This window comes from Gordionus sp. m RMFG-2023, chromosome 4 (genome assembly GCF_954871325.1).
Source record: "Gordionus sp. m RMFG-2023 chromosome 4, tfGorSpeb1-WG-v2, whole genome shotgun sequence".
Lineage (NCBI taxonomy): Eukaryota > Metazoa > Nematomorpha > Gordioida > Chordodea > Parachordodidae > Gordionus > Gordionus sp. m RMFG-2023.
Genome location: NC_088778.1, coordinates 16,246,765 through 16,268,773, shown reverse-complemented (window position 1 = coordinate 16,268,773; position 22,009 = coordinate 16,246,765). Strand labels below are relative to the sequence as shown.

General features: G+C 25.7%; 1 protein-coding gene across 7 annotated transcripts in view; it reads left to right on the top strand.

Annotated features, from left to right (window-relative positions):
• LOC135929066 (protein PF3D7_1417600-like) overlaps positions 1-22,009 on the top strand; it is an 86,289-nt gene that overhangs the window by 20,268 nt on the left and 44,012 nt on the right. For 5 of the 7 annotated variants that reach the window (XR_010572472.1, XM_065465554.1, XM_065465556.1 and 2 more), the window contains one exon: positions 10,511-10,646. Coding sequence is in view for 6 of the 7 variants with exons in the window: in XM_065465554.1 (XP_065321626.1) it covers positions 10,516-10,646 (131 nt within the window). In the remaining variant the exon portion in view is untranslated. Of the gene's footprint in view, positions 1-7,294; positions 7,318-10,308; positions 10,435-10,510; positions 10,647-22,009 lie in introns of those variants that run through there. The other 2 variants (XM_065465559.1, XM_065465557.1) reach the window with 2 other exon arrangements.

The following is a 22,009-nucleotide window of genomic DNA, read 5'->3' as shown; positions in this document are numbered from 1 at the left end:
ATTATTGTATATAGTGTGGGGGTTTACGTTTAGAAATTGAGCACAAATATAATATGTTTAAATATTCATTCATTTGCACTTATAATAAATAATAATAATGAAAGTTAAATTGTGCGTATAATATTATTGATTTAGATTAAAGAAGTTTATAAAAGTTTTTTTTTAAATATATTCAATATACAAGTTCTTGTGTTTGTAAAATCTAGTTTTTTTTACAAGAAAAAATAAATAATCTTATTTGTAGTCGGAATTGTTAGGGGTAGTAACGGTACAACGCGTTTATAATTATAACTATTCTTTTTTTCCGCCTTTGTATTTCGCATCTCAAAATTCGTATATAATTTAAAGTATATTTCTTGATTTACGGTAACTTTAAATTTCGGGTCCCTTGAGGCACCATACTTCTTCGCCTAGCTATTTTTCCTTTATAAATAGTGAAATATTATAATTAAAACAAGATTCTCGAACATCGGAATAATTTACAAAATCTATCTATTAGTGCCTCGGAATATATATTTTCAGTCTTTAGCCCAACCTAACCCGATTTAAAAAATTTAAACTAGGCCCGATTCGAATTTTTAAATTTTTTGTGCCTGTGTCTAACTGGGTCGAATTTCGCTATACATCTAAATTCATATCAAGTCTTTCTACTTGATTTTTATTAATCAGATTCAAACAACATTAAATCTCATAAAGCAAAATTTAAAAATATTCATTTAAGCGCACTTATAATTTCTTTTTTTTTCTTATTTGAAAAAGAAAACTAAAATGGTTGACGGTTTGAATTTTAATATAAAAACATTGTCTCCAATTATGTGAAAACAAATTGGCTTGTAAATCATATTTTTCTTTATATAGTCAATGGACCAGAACCATAAAATATCATTAATCTGATCAGGGACTTGTAATTAAAATTTTCTTGCTGGCACCCATTTCATCAGCGAATACTTTGTATTGATGACCTGAAAAATCCTGGAACCTCTGGTACGTATTCGAATAACTTTATGTTCCTGTTTGATTCTTGTTTCTCTACAATATGATACTATTTATTTCATGTTCTAGAACGTTCCTAGTCTCTAATAAAACTTTATAAAAGTGCTTTGAAATATTACATAAAATAAATTATGTTTCGAGTGGTTATCCGAAATTTAGTTTGTATGATTCTTTTTATGATTTAAATTAAAATTTAAGTTTTAAAACAAATATATTGCCGAATAGATTATATAAAAAAAATTTTGTGTAACTTTGGTCAAAATCATCAAGATTTAGCTCTTTTTTTTAAACGGTAATTTTAACTTCTGGCGTTTGAAACTTGTTAATTATATTTATTTCTTAAATATTATCTTTTAGTTTTATAGCCAATTTTAAAGTAAACACGTTATGTATTCCTAAATATCGATCGCGCTTATATATTAGATGAACTTTTATTTAGTTATCAATAATTTTCATGTCTGCAGTTTTGTTATCTAATCTAGGAACTTTGCGGTTTTTTAAGTTCCATTTCATATGTTAACCAATCTGACGCCAGATTAAAAAAACTAATTTAATTTGTAAAACTTTGGCAGTAAAATTGCATGCTATTTTAAAAAAAAGTATCTTTATGTTACGTTACTTTTAAATTTAAATAGATTATTATAAAAATATGAATTATTTTATCATAAAATTTGAGATGATAATTTTGAAATTTAAATATATATTTCGATTTATCATTTTTTTATATTATCAATCTAAACCATCTGATCGAAAATAATTAAAAATGTCATTATTATATAATAGAAGATTGTGTTTTAACATTTTTATTAATCGGGTTTATATTTTATTTGGCCAGATAATTTTGAGATGTTCTATTTTTACAAGTAGCTGATTTTTTATTATTGCTTTTATAACCTTGGTTAACCCAAAAGGAGATTATAGGGAAAATAATTTTTAATTAGTTCGATCATTTGTCTGGAAATTTAAAATGTTATGATATTTAAAAAATATATATCAAAATTATTTTTATTACATTTATTTTTAAAAAAATTTAGGTTGGTCCGACCCAAAAATTTTTTTAAAAATTTGTTCTTCAGGTCCAACCATTTTTTAAAGATGCAAATTCGATCCGATCCTACTTAAAATTATGTTTCACCCGATACAGGAAAAAAATTTAAGGGAAAAGTACTATTTTCTAAGGTACACAGAAAAATTATGCGCCAAAAGAGGAATAAAGAATAATCTTACTTAATAAAAATTAAATAATAAAATATTTTAGGAAAACAAAATAATTTTAAAAAATATGGTACAAATTTCCAAAGTCCAATAAAATTTTGTCAGAATTCGGCCTGACCTGCTGATTAAGATTTAAAAATTAAGACGGCTCGCCAGAGTCCGAGCTTTAGTATATAAACAGATACGTGCATGAATGACTCAACTAGATATAGAGTCATTTTCATAATCTTTGGGATTTTTTATATCAATAATATAATGACAATATTTTCGGTATTATGAATTTTTTTTAAACTAAAATGTTTGACATATGTAACAATATATAAGTTACCGTGAAATACATCATCCAAATAAAGGGTAATTGATGAGAATTCTATTGTAGTAGATTTAAAAAATGTACAAGTATCATCAAAAGAATTTTCATATTATATTAAAAATGTTAAAATAATAATTTTAATTATTTGAATATAGATATCTATCGCTTATGAACTTTTAACCACTAAATATCTTATCTTGTTTTTTTATATTAATTTTGATCGAAATTAGCTAATTATTAGTGCTAGCTAGAGTAACTAAATAGAGCATTGAAAAATGTAAATTTATAAAGTAACTTTTGAAATGTAGCCCTACCTAGTTACTTTATTTAAAAAGTAGCTTCCTAATTAAACTCTTGCCCAATTATTTATCTTTACACTTTGAATGGAAATACAATTGCAATCAGTTGATTAGCGAAGGAGTAAATAAATGAAGAACAATAATTTCGATATTGATTATGACAATATGCCAAATATGATACCCAACCTTTACAAGTCTAGATAGGGTTTTCTAGATGCTCCATCCCCTAAATTTTTAGCAAGGGCGAAATGATAAAGCTGAAAACATTCATAAAATTTACTAAAAAAATACAACTTAACATTATTGATTAACATTAACATTACGCTTTAATCTTTTGGAGGAGAATATACTAGGGGAAATCTTAATTAAATAAGATAAGGTGACAATTAATAAATGAAAGGGTCCTTATAAAAAAGAAAAAATTCGACAAGAGAAGGAAAAGATTTTAAAAGGAAAATTCCCATTCAAAATGAAAAAAAATCGTTATTTTTTAAGACTGTGACACAAATATAATTTATTTTATTTAAACGAAAAACCTATTTTTAATAAAAAATAAAATAGTGGTCTTCATTTTTTCGAATTTACGAAAATTTATTAATTGTTAAAATTCTAGAAAATTATAAAATTTAACGTGTGAAATTTTTATGAAAATTTGTTTTTCAAATTTTAAAAAATGGGCAGTTATATTAATCAAAATGGGGCTACATTTTTTTTAAAAATACCTATGAGGAGAGGGAGCTAGTCCTTTTAGGGCTGGAGACCGCTTCCTTTAAATTTAAGATATAAATTAAATTATTTTTTAAATATTAATAATATTTGTTAATTAAAATTCGATAAAAATGAAATTTTATTTAAATTATCCATTATTAAATGTTGAGCCGAGTTTTATATTGGTTTTTCATCTAATCATTTTACAGATTAATCATCAATTTTTTCATGAAAATTTTTTGGAAAATCTTGTAAGTCATATTAATATCATTTTATAGATATATAATAAAAAATAGTTTTCAATATTATTGATTTAGAGATCATAGAAGAAGAAATCGAATTTCCATTTCCATCATGCAAAAAATATTTTAAACTTCTAAAAGATGTTGATCCAAATGATCAAACAAATTTAAGGGCAAAATGCCTTTTGTGTTTAAGTAAAAGTATTTCATTTTCAAAAGTGAGCAGCTCCAATCTAAAAAAGCTTCTAAAAGTAAAATATCTTTCTTTTAAATACGAAATGATAACTATATATTTTATTTTGGAATAATTTTTATAAATTGTTATAATTATTTGACAATTCATCATAGTTGAGCTTGGGTTGTTAAATATGATGCTTTTTTAAATATATTTTAATATTTATTTTAATTTTCTCATTACTTGTTCAACCTCCTTTTTTATACCTGAATTAAAAAATATCTTTATAAAATACAATACCCCGCTTCCCTCTAGTGCTCCTGTGGAGCGCTTATTTAGTATTGCAAAACACGTCTTACGGGAGAGGCGTGGATGTTTGTTAGATTTTAATTTAGAAAATATATTACTTTTAAAGGCTAATAAATGATTATAAATATTTTGATAGATCATTTAATATAAATAATACTTTTTGAAAAAAAAATATGATTTTGTTTCGTGTACCTTCTAAAAAAAGGAAAATCAAAGGAGCGATTATGGAGTGGCACTCCATTACTTGGAGCGGGAGCTAGCTCCTTTTAAAAATGTAGTAGCGGGAGCGGGAAGGTAGGAGCGGAAGCTAGCTACCTTTAAAAAGGAGCGTTAACAACTCTGATTTAAAGAAGTAAAAAAAATAAATTGATATGGATTTCCAAATTTACAAAACTCCTAAAAAAAATTGGAAAATTTTAGACATATAAATTTTCAGGAAAAAAAGAATGATTAAAAAGACAAATTTTTTTTAAATGAAAAAAATTGGTTGAAAATGACAAAAAATAAAGAATTGAGGAAAGATGACAAAAAATAAAGAATTGAGGAAAGATGACAAAATAGAAAAATGACATCATGTTAAAAAGTAATGACAAAAAGTTAAAAAAAGAATAAGAAAGAAAATTAAAAATTATAGAAAAATCATTCAGTAGTGTTTGCAACGGTCCGGTTCTTTTTTCTAAAATGAGACGGGACCGATGGACTGTTAAGCCAAGTGAGGCCAGGTCCGGTCCCATTTAAAAAATGTTTTTTTATTCTGCATTAAAATTATTAAAAATGTTTAATTACCAATATTTTAATTATATCATCAAATCATTCTTAATATATTATACATACAAATTACCCTACTAAATTAAATTACTTGATGAATGAATTGAATGAAACGGCAGATACAAAAATTATACAATGAATGAGATATTATAAAATGTTAGGCATTAAATAATTATGTTTTATACATTCATGTACATGTGCATTAATTAAAAAACAATTGATTGTAAACTTTTATCTATAATCGGTCTTCGGTCGCAAAGGACAGGACCATCGAGCCGTTTTGTCGGATCGGACCGTCTCGTCGGACCCAAGATTCAGATGAAACCGAAATGGACTGGACTGTCGGTCCGACCGGACCACTGCAAACACTATATTTCAAGATGATTAAATGACAATCCTATATATATGATCTCCATAATAAACTAAGATCGTTTTCGTATCATCTTAACGTTATTAAGATTTAAGGAGACTAGTAATGTTAATTTTTGGCCATCAACTATCATCGAACCACCCTCCCGTTTCATAAGTACACGCTTTTCTCTTGCACCAACTTGAATTATAATTACATTTAAAATATTAATTATATATATTAATACAACTCAATTGCCGTTAGCATAGCTGATATTTTTTAAATTTTGCCATTTATTTCTATTGTAATTTAATAACAATGTCTTAAATTTAATTATATTAGAATAAAATTTAAATTTATGATAGAAATCATATTGGGTAAAATTTAAAATAGAGATGGTTAAAAAATTTTTTAATTAATATGGGCTAGAAGAAATAGGTGATTTTTAAATGAAATATGACTTTATATATTTTATTTCAATTCTCAACTACTAAAATTATTAAGGTCTTTGGCGGGCTTGAGAAAATTTTCCCAACATTATTATTAGTGAAGGCCACGGTCCGGTCTTTGGTCCGGACTGGACCGATAGCCTCAGACCGGACCGGACCACGGTCCTTAAGAAAAAGATCAATCCAGACCGTGGTCCTAATAGAAAGACCTGACCAGGACCGGTCTTTTTATTTGTTTAAAAAACACATTTTTTTAACCTAATTTAATTTGTTTTATCATTTTATTAAATATAAGAGTATTATATAAACAATAAAATTTATCCAATGGTATTGTGATTTTGTGCTTGTGGAGGGCATATTAAAATTAAGAGTAGATTGTGTTTTTGAGATATTTTTATTTTCTTCATTAGAAGTATAAGAATAAGGTTGTTATTTTGACAATAAATTATTCAGACATTTTCTTAAAAAAAAATAGAACTATATATAAATAATAACCAAAATATTTTAATAATCATACTGCTTATTTTGATTAATTTATTGCTTAAAAAATTATAAACAATTATTTTGTTACTTGTTGCTGACGATACATTAAATTTGGTACTGCAGTGAACACATCTTTTTTATTGGGACTATAAATAAAATGTTTCTTGGACAAACTTATGGTTTTCATATTGTAAAATAAAAATTAACAAAATCTAAAATAACTCATATAGAAAAATATCATAAAATAAAATATACAAAGAATTATATTAATTGAATAGTAAACAAACTTAAATAATAATAAAAGTAAAAAATAAAAAGACCGGTCCGGACCACGTCCGACAATCGATCTGGTCCCGGTCTAAGACCGATAGGATCGGACCGTTGACCTTCACTAATTATTATATGCATGAACCTGGCTTGGGAATTTTTTTAATATTAGATATTAGGCATAATATTTAACACAGAACATTTATATGGGTCTCAGATATGCTAATTTAAATATATTTTTACTCAAAAAATAATTTTAATTCTTAGTCTTATGGATTGGCCGTGGTCTGAAGTAGGATTGAGCAGGATTAAAAAGAATTAAAAATAGATATGGTATTAGAGATTTACCTATCTCCACAGGTTTGGGAAAAAAATTTCAAAATAATTAAGGGTTGGCGGCTTGAGAAAAATTTTTTAAAATTATTGTGGGTCGGGATGGGCTTAGAAAATATTTTTATAAATTATATTGGGTTGGATTTGGTTAAAATTTTTAAAAATTATTATCAGCTTGGACGCTTGGGAATTTTAACTATGGATCAGACATGACCTAAAACAAATTTTTTTTTGCAGGGGGCTCGGCCTGATTAAAAAACCAAGGCCCATGAAAATCTGATTTTGATTGTATTTTCAAATTCATTATGATTTTTTAAATATTTTATTCCAGTTCTCAACTACCAAAATTATTATGATCTTTGGTTGGGCTTGGAGAAATTTTTTCAAAATTATTTTGGCCTTGGACCTTGCTTGGTAATTTTTTTAATATTTAATAATAGGCTTAGGTGATCAGTAATATTTTAACAAATAATATTGATATGGGTATCAAGTAAAAGCTTTAAATATATTTTGACTCAAAAAATAGAATTTACACTTAGTTTTAATTAGGGCTGTGCCGATCCACATATTTTTCACCTATCCGATCAGATATTGGTTCAAACCGATATCCAACCGATATTTATACTGACTTTTCACCACCCCCCTTTGAACCAAATGTAATTAAGGAATCAATATATTAAAATAAAATAATATTATAATAGATAGAAAAAAATATTACAATAATGTAAAATAACATAAAATAAAATGACAAAAAAAAGGCAAAGTAAAAAGATCGGATCGGTTTTTTACGTGTATCGGCCCTATTCAATATTTTTGGACAACGCTAAATATAAGTGCCTATCCGACCGATATTTAATATCGGCGCAGCCCTAGTTTTAATGGATTGGACCTGGCCTGAAGGGGGGAGAGGTTATAAAGAATTAAAATAGGATATTATTTTTAAAAAAAGTAACAACTTCATAAAAGTAAGGAGAAAATTCTCATTCCCCGCCATTTTTGACTAGTTCAGCAATGCTGACTAACGGGAGCTCTGGTACTCTTAGTTATTATATTTTTCTTTTTGCCCATTAAGAAAGACGGGTCATCATACTTTTCTCCCTTATTCGATGATAGTTGAATCAGAAATTAAGAATATCTGATTCACAAATTTACCTCTTTTTCTCTTAAATTTTAATATTTTTATAAAATATATTAATAAAGTATTAGTACCAACAAACTAACTAATTACCCCTCAACCCTATCATTCTTGACTAGTTATTTATAATTTATAATTATACAAAAAATAACGATTTTCATTTTTTGAATGGGAATTTTTTTTATTGACTATTTCTTTTTTAATCACATATATTTTTTTTATATCTTTGCTATTATTTTATGAGTAGGAAACCCTGCATGTTGATAATAAGATTGCATTCTAAGAGAAAATAGTATAAATTAAATTGAATGCAGCCTCTAGATTTTGTAATTTATAATGAATATATATTAAGTGAATTAGAGCCCATCGTCACCAAAATATAGGCTAGGCCCATGGCTCGAAAAAAAAATTAATTATATTCTTTCCTTTTTGCTTAATTGCCACGATTAAATCATGAAATATTTAATATTCCATCATATTTTGTAATATATAGAATAAAATAGATAATTATCAGTTATTGCTGAATATTTAAATTTAATGCGTAACATTATAATAGAAGAGAGATTAAAGAATTAAATAAATATTTTGAGCATGAGATACATTTATAAAATTCAATAATAAAGTCAGGCCACGGGCCGAACGTAGGCCATAGGATTTTGTTACCACCGAGCTTCTGGCGAGCTTCGGTCAAAAATTAGTTTTTGCATATTTCTAATGTAAATTCCTAAACTCATTGAATAATTATATCGCTCCTAGATCGATGCAGAACATAATTTGGTTATGATTATATTTGGTGCATATAATTTTAATATATTTTTTAAACAGCAGAATTTTAAAATTAATTAAGTGAAATTTATAAAAAGGTTAAGGATATTTTTATTTAATGTATGATAAGTTTAATTTTTTTTATTGATCATATAAATATAAAATGGAGTTTAATGAACCAAAACAGACAAACCGAAATAGTGCACAATTATTTATCCAGACAAACCGAAATAGTGCACAATTATTTATCTTTGTTTTTATATTAAAAGCATTAAAAAATCTAATCTTACTTAGGGTATTAAATTGATAGTTTTATTAAATAATATTATTTACAAATAAGGACATCTATCAGAGAAATGTCGAGGTTTAGGTAATATTAATAATAACATTATTCTTAAAATACACATAATTTCGAATTTAAAAATATTTAAATTCCCGAACCAAAGTAATTTTTTTAATATTTTCATCGTGGAGTAAATAATAATAACTGGCAGATTCAAAATAAACTTTAGCCTACTCTGAACATATTATTTCATTACAAAAACAAACCAGAATTTATTTCATACAATAAATGACAACATGATAAATTTTAAATTTTAGTTAATGAACTATTAAAGTTTTTAATTGATTTTAAAACAGATAACCTCTTAAAAAAAATTAAATAATTTAATATCAGATTTCAGCACCCCTTAGAGGATATTAATTCATAAAGATTTTAAGAATTCTCTATAACTGAAATCTAACAATTATTATTTATAATCATTTAATTACAAATTTTGTATAGGTATTATTAAAATCGAACAATTATTATTTTGTATGTAGATAAGATATCAACTTAATAAAAAAATTATATCTCACTTCAAAATTTGAACTTAACAATAGAATCCGGCATGGAAATTTTATCTTAAATTCTTAGGTGATATATCTGTTCTATACATTTGAAAAGTATCTTTAGAAACTCTGTAGCCTATATAATTATTTTGAATTTGGAGCGCAACCCTAGCAAAGGTCAGACCTTTGTTAAAATTTAACACTATCCCCGCTAACCCATAGGCAGGCCTAAATGTGGAATCGTCTTATTTTAATCAAACATAAATATTTTTTTCTGCATGTTGCTATTTACTCATTATGTTTAAAATATACAACTATCACGTTCTCTGGTAATATATTGCCAATGATCTATAATAAAAATATATCTGAACTTTATATCTTAAGTTTCATTTATAGTAAGTAAATGAGAAAGGAATTTTAAAAATTTTAATATATTTCGAAATAATTCATTTCTAATTTTATTTATAATATTACTATCATAGATATTTCATCTTTAAAAAAACCATTCAAACAACTATTTTTATTTTATTTAAAGGAGCTTTTAACCTTGAACAAAATTTTTTATAATTTTATTTAAAAAAAAAATTACAAACATTTTTAGTAATATCGAGATCGACTATTTATTATATGATTAAAAATTTATTTTAGATTTTATCTTTTATAATACTATTCCTTTCTATTTGAAATAAATTAAATTGATAAGTCCATTTTTATACGCCATCTATTTTGAATAATCGAATCGACTTGGTTGTGTTTTAGTGTCTCCTGCATGGGTTGTTCAGGCTAATGAGATTTTGCGAGTACCCACCCTTCTATATAAATGTTTTGTTATTTTTTATCGTAAGGTATATATTATTTTTATATTTTTTAAATCAGCTTAGATGTCTTTATCTTCATCGTCCGGAACAAGGATTAAAAGCTGGAATTTAGCGACTCTCGATTTCATAGATGTTCCAGGTGCCTTATCCAATTCTCTCTCCTTATCAACCCCGGATCTCAGAAAATCTACAAGGTTACTTAAAAATCATTAGTAGCAAAGATCCAAAACTGTTAAACACCTATGAATATTATTTTACGCGATCTGAACTGCTATAAATTTGTCATTCGAACCTGCGAACCTCTAAAAAAAATTAACAACAGGATTGAACCTTTTAATGTTCTGTTTAAAAAATTATGATCAATCAATTCTTATTGATCGGTCAGTTCACATTTTAGAATAACTGTTTATATTATAGTTAATAAATGTGTTTATTTATTATTTTTAATTGATAAATTATGTACATTTTTATGCGCAATCATAATAAAATAAACGTTAGTTGATTAAAGTATGGGTATTATTGATAAAATTTAAAAAAATATGCTTCTTTATACTTATTCTAATAAGTTTATGTGCGAAGAAAGGGTTTCGGATAATAAAAAAATATTGGATAGGTTGGAAAATATTTGTTTACAATTTTAAATTTAATCAATGATATCAATAAATCATAGTTCGATCATATATTATTTTGCCAATTTCGTTCATTTTAAAACTTATAAATAACATACTGAATAAATTAATTTTAAGGTTTTTATTTAATATTGATTTTCAGGTCGGTTTGAGGCTGGAAAATGGAATTAATTTTATTTTATGGCGGGGTCGGGAATTAATTTTATTTAAAAATTTAGGATTAAGCCTAGTCTCGATTTTGTTTAAAAAATAATAATTGGGCACATCTCCACTAGTGACCCCATTGATTTTTATATATTTTAATTGTTGCGTCATCTACCTTATGGTGGTATCATATTTTTATTTCTAAGCTTTCAAAATTTGAAATAATTTAAGTTTTTTCAAAAAATACATAATAAAATTACTATTAACTGTTCTGCATTGCATTTCGGCTTATGAAATAAACCATGTGTTCTTTTATATCTACGTAAAAAATCAATATTTAGCAAAATATAACAATTATTATTTATTTTTTAACAGTTTTACCTCTTGTAAAAATGTTACATTTTTTTATAATATTCAATTTAGAAATATTATTATATTTTATATTTATTTATAATAAAAATTTTAAAATTTGGTAAAATAAAAGTATGTTACAAATTTATGTTATCCTTCCACCCCTATCACCCCTTTTAGAATTATACAAATCATAATACTAGAACTAGATAATCCTAAGATGATGTTTTAAGATAAAGTTAATCATTATCGATTATTTTTTCCTGCATTAATAATGATATTCGATATTTCTCAAATTTTTTTTTGATTGATTAAAAAGTAAGATGTAAGCTTTTTTATTCTTAATTCTTACGGGTATCATGTCCTTAGATTTTTTTATTGGGTAAACTGGAAATAATATCTTGGCCAAGATCTGACTGGTCAAGCCTGATGTTAATTCTTGTCTTGTTAAACAGCTAAATTTAACCTATTTTTACAAACGCCTAAATCAAGATTTAAAAAAATAAATATTACTTAAGCTTCGAGATTTTGCCAATATATGTCCATATTTTTCTGCCAACTATAAGCAAAATTTTTAGGTTTAGATAATATTAATTTGGTTAAAAAATGGAATTAGCCCTTTAACAACACTACTCTTCTTAGGGTTTTGTTCCAAAAGTGTAATGCCAAATTTTTAATTTTTTTTGAAAGAAACATGTATGCTTGATTTCACGAAAAAAATATGCTCATAAAATATTTTAACGTAAATTTAAATTAACACCTCAAAAGCAGAGATCCAATTTCTAACGAATATCAGGTTTAGGTTCGTATAAAAATAATGGCTTATATGATTCAGATTCAGTTCATAAAAAATAATAACGATTTGGATCTGAGTCTTTAAAAATCGGTTCAGACCTTTTTCGCGTACGCGCATTAGAAATATATAAAAAAAAATTTTTAATTTATTCACTATTCTTAGAAAATAATATTTAGCCATATATAATTAAAATATTTTCAAGATTCTATTCTATCAAATTATATTTATAATGAGGAAGAATAAATTGTAGGGCTGAGAACACTTCTAGATGTTAACTTTGGTAGTTAATTGGCACCGTTAAATAGCAATATAGAAAATTATTTAAAGAAATGGTCGTCATTACAGAGAAACCATTACAGAGAAAACAATTATAGATAAACTTTTACAGAGAAAACAATTATAGAGAATGTCGATTATAGAGAATAATTTTATAGAGAATAATTTTATAGAGAATAATTTTATAGAGAATGTATTTTACTGAAAAATTTTTATAGAGAAAACAATTATAGAGAATGTCGTTTATAAAAGAATGATTTTATAGAGAATGATTTTATAGAGAAAGATTTTATAGAGAAAGATTTTACAGATAATGATTTTATAGAGAAAGATTTTACAGAGAATGATTTTACAGAGAATGATTTTATAGAGAAAGATTTTACAGAGAATGATTTTACAGAGAATGATTTTATAGAGAATGTATTTTTATAAATAATTATTTTATAAAGAATGTATTTTATAGAGAATGTATTTTTATAAATAATTATTTTATAAAGAATGTATTTTATAGAGAATTATATAAAGAATTTTATTTAAAGAATGATTATTTTATAAAAAATGTTATATCTATATAATATATAACATTTTTATGTAATTATTAATTAGGCTCTACATAATCATAGGGGAAAAAAATTACAGTATTTGACATATTAAATATTATAATTAGTGATCTGCATCGGCCTAATTTTTCAAGCCAGACCCGAATTTTTTTTAAAAAAGTTTTGCCAGCCCGGCACGAATCCAAAATTTTTTTAAAGAAAATTACAGGCCCGCTCGAACTTATTTAAATATAGAAATTAATTTTTACAATAACTCAAAAAGGACATATGTTATATATAGTCTAGTTCTATAAATAAAATCAAAAATTTTTATTTTACATAAAAAATTTAATTAAAATTGATAAATTTAAATATATTTATAAAAATTTCCAAGGCCCGACCCGAATTTTATTTAAAAATATTAGGCCCGAAGCCCGTTTAGGCCGGGCTAGGGCCTACTTTTGCAGATCTCTAATTAGAATTACCTTATATAAGCGAATAATTGGGTAGTTTTTGAGTTATTACAATCGGTACAGAAAAATGTTTGCTTATCTTTGCAGAAGGCTTTTCGATTATTAGATGAATTAATGGTAGAACAAAATTTTGACATGACTTGTAAGGAAGTTTAAGAAATTTATTTTTAAAGATAAGAATACAAAATAAAATAAATAGTGTTGTTAAAAGTTACTTTGGCAATGTAATGCAACTAGTTAAGTTAGTAGTTAAATTTGGGAAAATATAACAAGTTAAATTTCTTTTTTAAATATAACTAGTCACTAGTTACAATTATTTTTAGTGGATAGTAGATTCAGGGCTAGCTGAATCGATTAAATTACTTTAAATCGAAAATATTATAATATATTTATATTAATATAAATTCATTGACTAAGATTTAAATCACATAATAATGTAATGGAATGTAAAAAAATTATTACAAATGAATATTATTTAATTATATTTATTAAGATATATATATAAATTAAGTAACTTTAAAATGTAGCTACAGTTACTAATTTGTAAATGTAACTAGTTAAAATGTAGCCAGCTACAGTTACGAATTTGTAAATGTAACTAATTAATTTGACAACACAAATGTAATGATTTTCATTTATAAGCTTTTTTTATCTTCGACAAAATTTATTTTAGTTATTACTTATATTATTATTTTTCCTAAAATTTTAAATTATAGATGGGACACACGGCTAATCCATTCTTTAGTTAAAAGTTATTTGTCACTAAGCTATGAACCTTAATTGTATAATACCTGAATGTGGTATATCAAGATATTTTTATGACATTAAAAGTGTTTATCAATTGAAAACAATCTATGTTATTCTATATAAACAACATTCTCTATCATTGTTTTCTCTATAAAAGTTTCTCTATAATTGTTTTTCAATGTTTGTCACTAAAGACCATTTTATTTAAGTAATTATTCAATTATGGCTGAATTTATTTTAAGTATTCGAAATAATCAGTTACTACTTCTTGATTATTACCTATTTCAAAAAGAAAAAACATCTAACCAAACAACCTATTGGAGATGTATTCAATTCCATGTGGATGAATGCAGTGGACGTGCCAGAACTAAGAACGGAATGCCTATATTCCACAATCAAAAGCATAACCATGTACCAGACATTGCAGATATTGAAGCAAGAAGAGAAAATAGAATTAAACAAGAGGCATCTAGTTCTCAATTTCTGCCCAATAATATAATGGCCGATATATCTAGAAATATATCCATAGCCGCCACTGGAATAATGCCAAGTTGTTCCTTAATTAAAAGAACAATTCAAAGTAAGAGACATCAAGTAGGAAGAACGCCTGCCGTTTCCATGAGTCTGATTGACTTGGTCATACCAATTGAATATCAATTATCCAATAATAATGAGCAATTTTTGTTATATGCGATGTATCATATTTTCAACCATCAAAAATTTACAATTTTTATCAACATGCGATAAATGGTATGCAGATGGCACATTTAAGACATGTCTTCCTCTCTTCTAGCAAATATACACCATCCATGGGATGAAATATAATACCATTATCCCACTATTTATGTTCTAATGGCATCACGTCGCCAACAAGATTATATTAATATTTTCAATCAAATAAAAAATATTAAAATTTTTTTAAATCCGAAATCCATCATGATCGACTTTGAATTAGCAGCGTTATCTGTCTTTAAATAGTCGTTTCCACTGATTGCAATGCGCGGGTTTCTGTTTCATATGGCGCACGGAAAAAATCCGCCAATTTGCAATGCATACAAAACGAATCCCGGAAAAAAACCTCGAAATTTTTTTTCGAATTTACTTAAGATCTAATAATATCGGTATATTTTTATTTGGATTCTATAAGGTATAGACAAATTAGTATTTTTAGAAAAAAATATTATAAAAATATAATTTAATAATAAATTATATACATAATAATGATTTATCAATAAAATAAACAGATCTTATTGCAAATTTAGTCTACATAATATATAATTAAGGATTGATATTGTATTTATTATTATAGCAAAAATTTTTACGAAAATAAGTAAATTTTACTGGGATATTTTTTTTCCCAGTACCAATTTGAATATCAGCATTTTTTCTTGTTTCACTGCTATTTTGTTTTCAGTGTCCAACTACCTACACGCCATCGTTCAAGTTTGGTTTCATCGGCAGCCACCTCGCATTTCATTTTTTTTAATCAATACCCAGATTGATGGGTGTTTATTCCCAACCAGATTAGAAAAACGATGATTCGAACCTTCTCATTGATTATTTATGAGTTATTAGTTAAATAGAGTGCTCTGATTCAAGTTTCTGGAGGAAATCGAGGCCCAATTCGACCTGTCTGGTATGAGAATGGCTTCTTGTGACCTCCCTTGATACTCCATTGATGTAATTTTTATCGAAATATTCAAGAATATCTTTACCATTGCTCAGAGTAACTGATCTAAGGAATGTTATTGCATTGCCCATATCACATAAAGGAACAAATGCTAAGCTGTCCATCATGCCACAAAAGAAGCTTAGGGCTTCATCGATTCTGTATTGGCTTTCCAGAACTAGCTTTTAAATTTTTCTATGAGTACTTTGACACAAATGGTAAAAGCATCCTCTGATTATGATGTGATCTCCTAATTGAAAAAATAAATATAAATAATTTAACATTTTAATAATCATACCAATGACAGTTTTAACCGCGCTCATAGCAGATTTTTCGAAATCCATGTATATATATAATGGATCAGGAAATAAATCCCGATCTTGACATTTAGACATTATTACTTCGAATATTTTTTCGTAATTGTTTTTTTTGGAGTCTAATAGCTGTTAATGATTATGGCATTCGCTTATAAAATTATTTATCAAAATTAATTATTGTTAGGTTATACTAAAAAAAATGAGAAAAGGTTTGAAAAATAAAGATTAACTAACAATGACTTAAAGCAAATATTGGAAGAAAATAATAAATTGAGAAAAAAAATTAAGAAAATTGACAAGAAAATTTTTTTTAAAAATAACGATTTTCTTTTTTTTATATTTTTTCCGGAGGTTTTTTTTCCTATTACCATATAAAACACAAATAAATTGCTATGTATATAAAAATATTAATGTCACTGTCATATGTACCAGTTGAGGATGTAATTCATGGGTTCATAAAATTATGTGCCTCTGAATTCTATCAAGAAAATAGGGATATTCTGTCCCCTTGATAGAATACTTTGAAAAGACGTGGATTAGGAAAATGATAGAGATGGATAGGAAGTTGCCAATATTTAGCATTTCTCTATGGAATTGCTATGAATCGACACTATATCATGAACCGAATACAAATAATTCAGTAGAGGGCTGGCATCGAAGTTTTTCGTCTCATATAAGTTTTCATCATCCAACAATCTTGAAATTTATAAAGAGTTAGTAATTATATTATATTATAAATTTCAATTTTTAGCTCTCAAAGACGAAGATAGCCTCAATTGGAACAATATTCTTCAGGATTATCGGCTCTACTATCAAAGAAAGAATATCGCGAAAGCCAAAAGGATTTTTCTAATTGTTGAAGATTTTTATTCAAGACCATGCTGGATTATTTAAGGGCTTTATCCAACAATTTAAATGTTTAATTTAATCCAGGGATCCAAACCGAACCGTTAAACCGCTAAAAACCTGTATTTTTTATCGAACCGAAACCTCTAAAAAATTTCTAGCCAAACCTGAACCGTTTCGAGTCTCATAATTTTATGCTTATAAAATATTGTGTAAATTATTACTATAGTATATTGCAAAAATTTTAATTATATTCAAATTGTTTTAAAAATTATTATCAATCACATTTGAATAAACGTCAGTCATAGATTTTATAAACTTTAGTATATTGCCATTTTGCAATATTTTTTAAATATTTTAAGCTTATAAATTATAATGCCTAGAAAAAAATTAAATCTAATATATAAATTATTTACACATAGTATTATAAATGACACATCAAATCTGATATCATACTGGCAATGCCAGCTACCCAAGTTAGTGTGGAAGGATGTTTTTCAACAATTAAATTTATATTATCTCCTTATAGATGTAATTTGAGTGAGATGAATTTTGAAATATTAATTGTGCAGCTTAATAAAAAAAATTTAAGTAATTGTTCATATTTAAATTAATCATTGTTATATTTATAAATTAAATATTATTTTATAATGTGCAATTAATAAAAATGAAGGTTTTTATTTTAATTATGAAATAAAAAAAAATTTTTCCTTATACATAATCCTAATGTAGGTTTGAATACAAAAGTGTTCAAACCGGTTTTTAGAGGTTCGAACCGAACCGATATTTTTATTTTTTGCGAACCGAACCTGAACCTTGAACCGTTATTTTTATACGAACCGATATTCGTTTCGGTTTGGATCCCTGATTTAATCATATAATTATATATTTTTTATATTGTTATATTATTTATAGTTTATTTAAATTTTTTATGAATAAAAATTTATTTGATATTTCGAAATGAATATTGCTAAGTTCTTATTTAGTAGATTATCTATGTTTATCTTATAAAAACTTCATATACAAATGGTATTAATCATATTTACATAGTAACTTTTAGCAACACCATATATTTTATTTAATTACCAAAAATCAATTTCGTAAAATTCCTTACAAATCATGTCAAAATTTGGTTCAACGTTTCGTGAAAAATAACTTTTAACTAAAGAGTGGGTTATCCGTGTGTCCCATCTATAATTTGAAATTTTTAGGAAAATAATGTAAGAACTAAAATAAATTTTGCTGAAGATAAAAAAAAAGCTTATAAATGGAAAAAATTAAGTAGTTACCATTAACTAGCTACACTTTTTCAAAAAATATCTATAACTAGATGCACTTACAAATTCGAGTATCTGGCTACATTTTTTAGAAAGTAACTAGTTACTTAATTTATATATATCTTAATAAATATATTGATTGTAAAAATTCAAAAACTACCCAATTATTCGTTATATAAGGTAATTCTAATATAATATTATGTCAAATAATGTAATTTATTTTCTTTATGACTATGTTAAGCCTAAGTAATCATTTCACAAAGATGTTATATATTATATAGATAAAACATTTTCTATAAAATAAACATATTTTATAAAATTCTTTATAAATAATTTCATTATAAAATAATTCTCTATAAAATACATTCTCTGTAAAATCATTCCCTTTAAGATCATTCTCTATAAAATCATTCTCTAGAAAATCATTCTCTGTAAAATTATTATCTGTAAAATTATTCTCTGTAAAATTATTCTCTATAAAATTGTTCTCTATAAACGACATTCTCTATAAGTGCGTTCTCTATTTTTGTTTTCTCTGTAAAATACTGGTTTCTCTGTAATGACGTGGAACCAAAGATAATTACTGAGACTTTTAACCAAAACTGATTATTAATCATCTTTAAAGATTTATAATATCAAATAGTTTAACCCTGTCAACAGGCATTTTTAGAGGTTTAGTTTAGGTTCGGATGACAATTTTTTCGGTTTAGGTTCGGGTGACAATTTTTTCCGTTTAGGTTCGAGAAATAATAGCTGTTAATACGGGTTTGGTATAGGTTCGGTTTGAATCCCAGCTCAAAAGTAATTTTAAATTTTTTTTCCTTTTTACTAAAGTTTTATATAAGTTATTCAGGCTAGGTATCTATAATGATAAAATTATATCAATTCTATCATAATTGGCAATATTTACTCTAATTTATGCTAATTATATTCTGAAATTAACTTTTGATTAAATGTGTATACCTGGGGCAGGTTTTGACGAGGTTCGTATTAATCATTTTTAAGCAGGCATTTATTTTTAATACAACTGTATTTATAAGAGAAGCCCCGAGTTTATTTAGAGCAACGAATAACAATATAAAAATGGTTAGCTTGATTTTTGTAAGTTATATGATAATTATAAATGAAACAGCTTCTTCCCGGGGAAACATTTTATATAAAATAATTAATAAAATCTAAAAACAAAAGACGCTATAACGTGCATCCCAAAGAGCTAAAAGGTACTTCGGGTGTTTTTCAAAATTCTTAAATTTAAATTTCTACCTATTTTATATGTATTTTTTTTTCAATGATTCAAAAAAAAAAATTCAATGATTTTATAAAATTGTTTAAGAATAAAGCTACCTTTAAATATTTTGGTGCTTTGTCTATTTTTTTTTATAGCCCTTCAATTTTTTTAAAGGCAATAAACTCTCGGTCGCCCTTATATGTTTTAGGAGTTTAGAGAATTCAGGATTATGCTTTGTAGACCCGGGTTTTGGCTAATTTTCAAAACTTGAATCATCATATTGCGATTGATTTTATCGAAATCGTATTCCTTGCATGTGTAAGATAAATACCCTATTAATTTCCATTTTCGTCATAATTATTTGTTTATTTTATAATTTATATGAAAAATCGAATAAAAAAAATTAGTATAAATTAAGGGTAGTTCAAAAGTTAATGGTAAAATTGTCTGATTCACAGGGTTGGTATACTCTATACGTTGGAAACGATTCCGTTATAATCAGACCTTTCAGAATTAAAAAAGTCCCACTATAAATTATTTAAGTTAAAAAAAATTTGTTTGCTCCTACGACATCGCCTAAAATAAATTTCCAGTATGGACTATGTATAGACCAGGGATGTGAACCCGAATCCTGACCCTTAACCCTCCTGGACCCTTGTATTTTGGCTGAATTCGAACCCGGACCCTTTTTAAAAGTAGAGGGTCCAAGGATTCTAGGTGTCATATAATATAAATTTTATTTTTTTGTGGAATCATTTATTTTATCTTCGCGTTTTTCTTTCAATTTTCTTCCTGGACTTCCATTTTATTTAGAGATTGATATCATAATTTTCCAGTGTAATAATTTATGTAAATTTATTAATATGCTATGTTATAGAAATACGTTGATAATTTTGAAAGTGAATTATTTTGTAGTACAAGTAATAATATTTTAATTTAAATGATAATGCACAACACGTTGGTCCTCAATTTGTATGATGCTAGAAAGATTATTAAGTTTGAAAGATTTCTGTAATGATTTTATTATAGGAGCATGTGAAGTCATTTTGTCGGAAGATGATTGGTGCCAAATAAATAACCTTACTAGTATTAGTTCTTTTAAAAATAACAATATTAAGATTACAATCAAAACAATTATGTTTATTTGATTTTAAGGCATATGGATTAGATGCCGATTAGATTTAGAAAAATTTACTGTCCTTTTTATACGAAATATCAGAAAACATGAAAATTCGAGAGCAACAATATTTTCAAAATAGTGTTATATACGCTTCTATATATTTAGACCCTCGATATCAAGTATTATTGAGTATTTAGCAAAAACGAATGGCTAAAGACCATCTTAAGGATTTATGGCATAAGCAAAACTCCTTTATTTACAATATATTGAAGGCTACGACAATACTATTGGTTGTAGTGATAATAATAATAATGATAACAACATTGATGATCTTTAATTTAACTTTTAGATAGAGAAGAAGAAAAATCAAATTATAATCAGATAGAAAGGAGGATCAAAAAATGCCTATTGCATCTTTAATAGTAAAGTTCTCAGAAGTTAAGAGAATAAATAAGGATATAAATATTTTAAAATTCTGGGAAGAAAATTCTTCAATTTATCCAGAATTATATATCTTATCTAGAAGCAATATGGCTGTACCGGCGATTACAATAATTTTATAAATATAACTATCTATTTTATAAAGGGTAGAACGTGAATTTTCATCTTTAAAATATATAGTCTACTTTACGTGGAAATCTCAAGGATTATATTTTAGAAGTTATTATGATTGTGCGAGAATAAAACATTTAAAATATAAATTATTTCATTTGTAAATTATGAATATGTATAGAACTATAATAATAAATGAATATAAAAAAAATCTTATTTTGAATCATTATTTTTATGTTCCCTGAACCCGAACCCTGGACCCGGGTCCTTTCAAATTTTATTCCTGTACCCAGACCTGGACCCCTTTTTTTATCGAAGAGTTCACATCCATGGTATAGACACCGGTTGATGAGTCTAATCATAAATAAGTTAAATTATTTTTACATATTAAATTTAATAAAATTAGCTTATGGTAAGCAATTTTTTTTTTGTCTACACCGAGTTCTCGGTAACTAAATTGTGACGCATAGAGCTTTATGGAGATAAATGTAATAAATAATAAAATTGGATAAATGAATATAAAAGGTCAAAAATGAAAAAGAAATAGATATTAAATATGAAATTAGGATGTTATTGCGAGTCGAAATAATAAC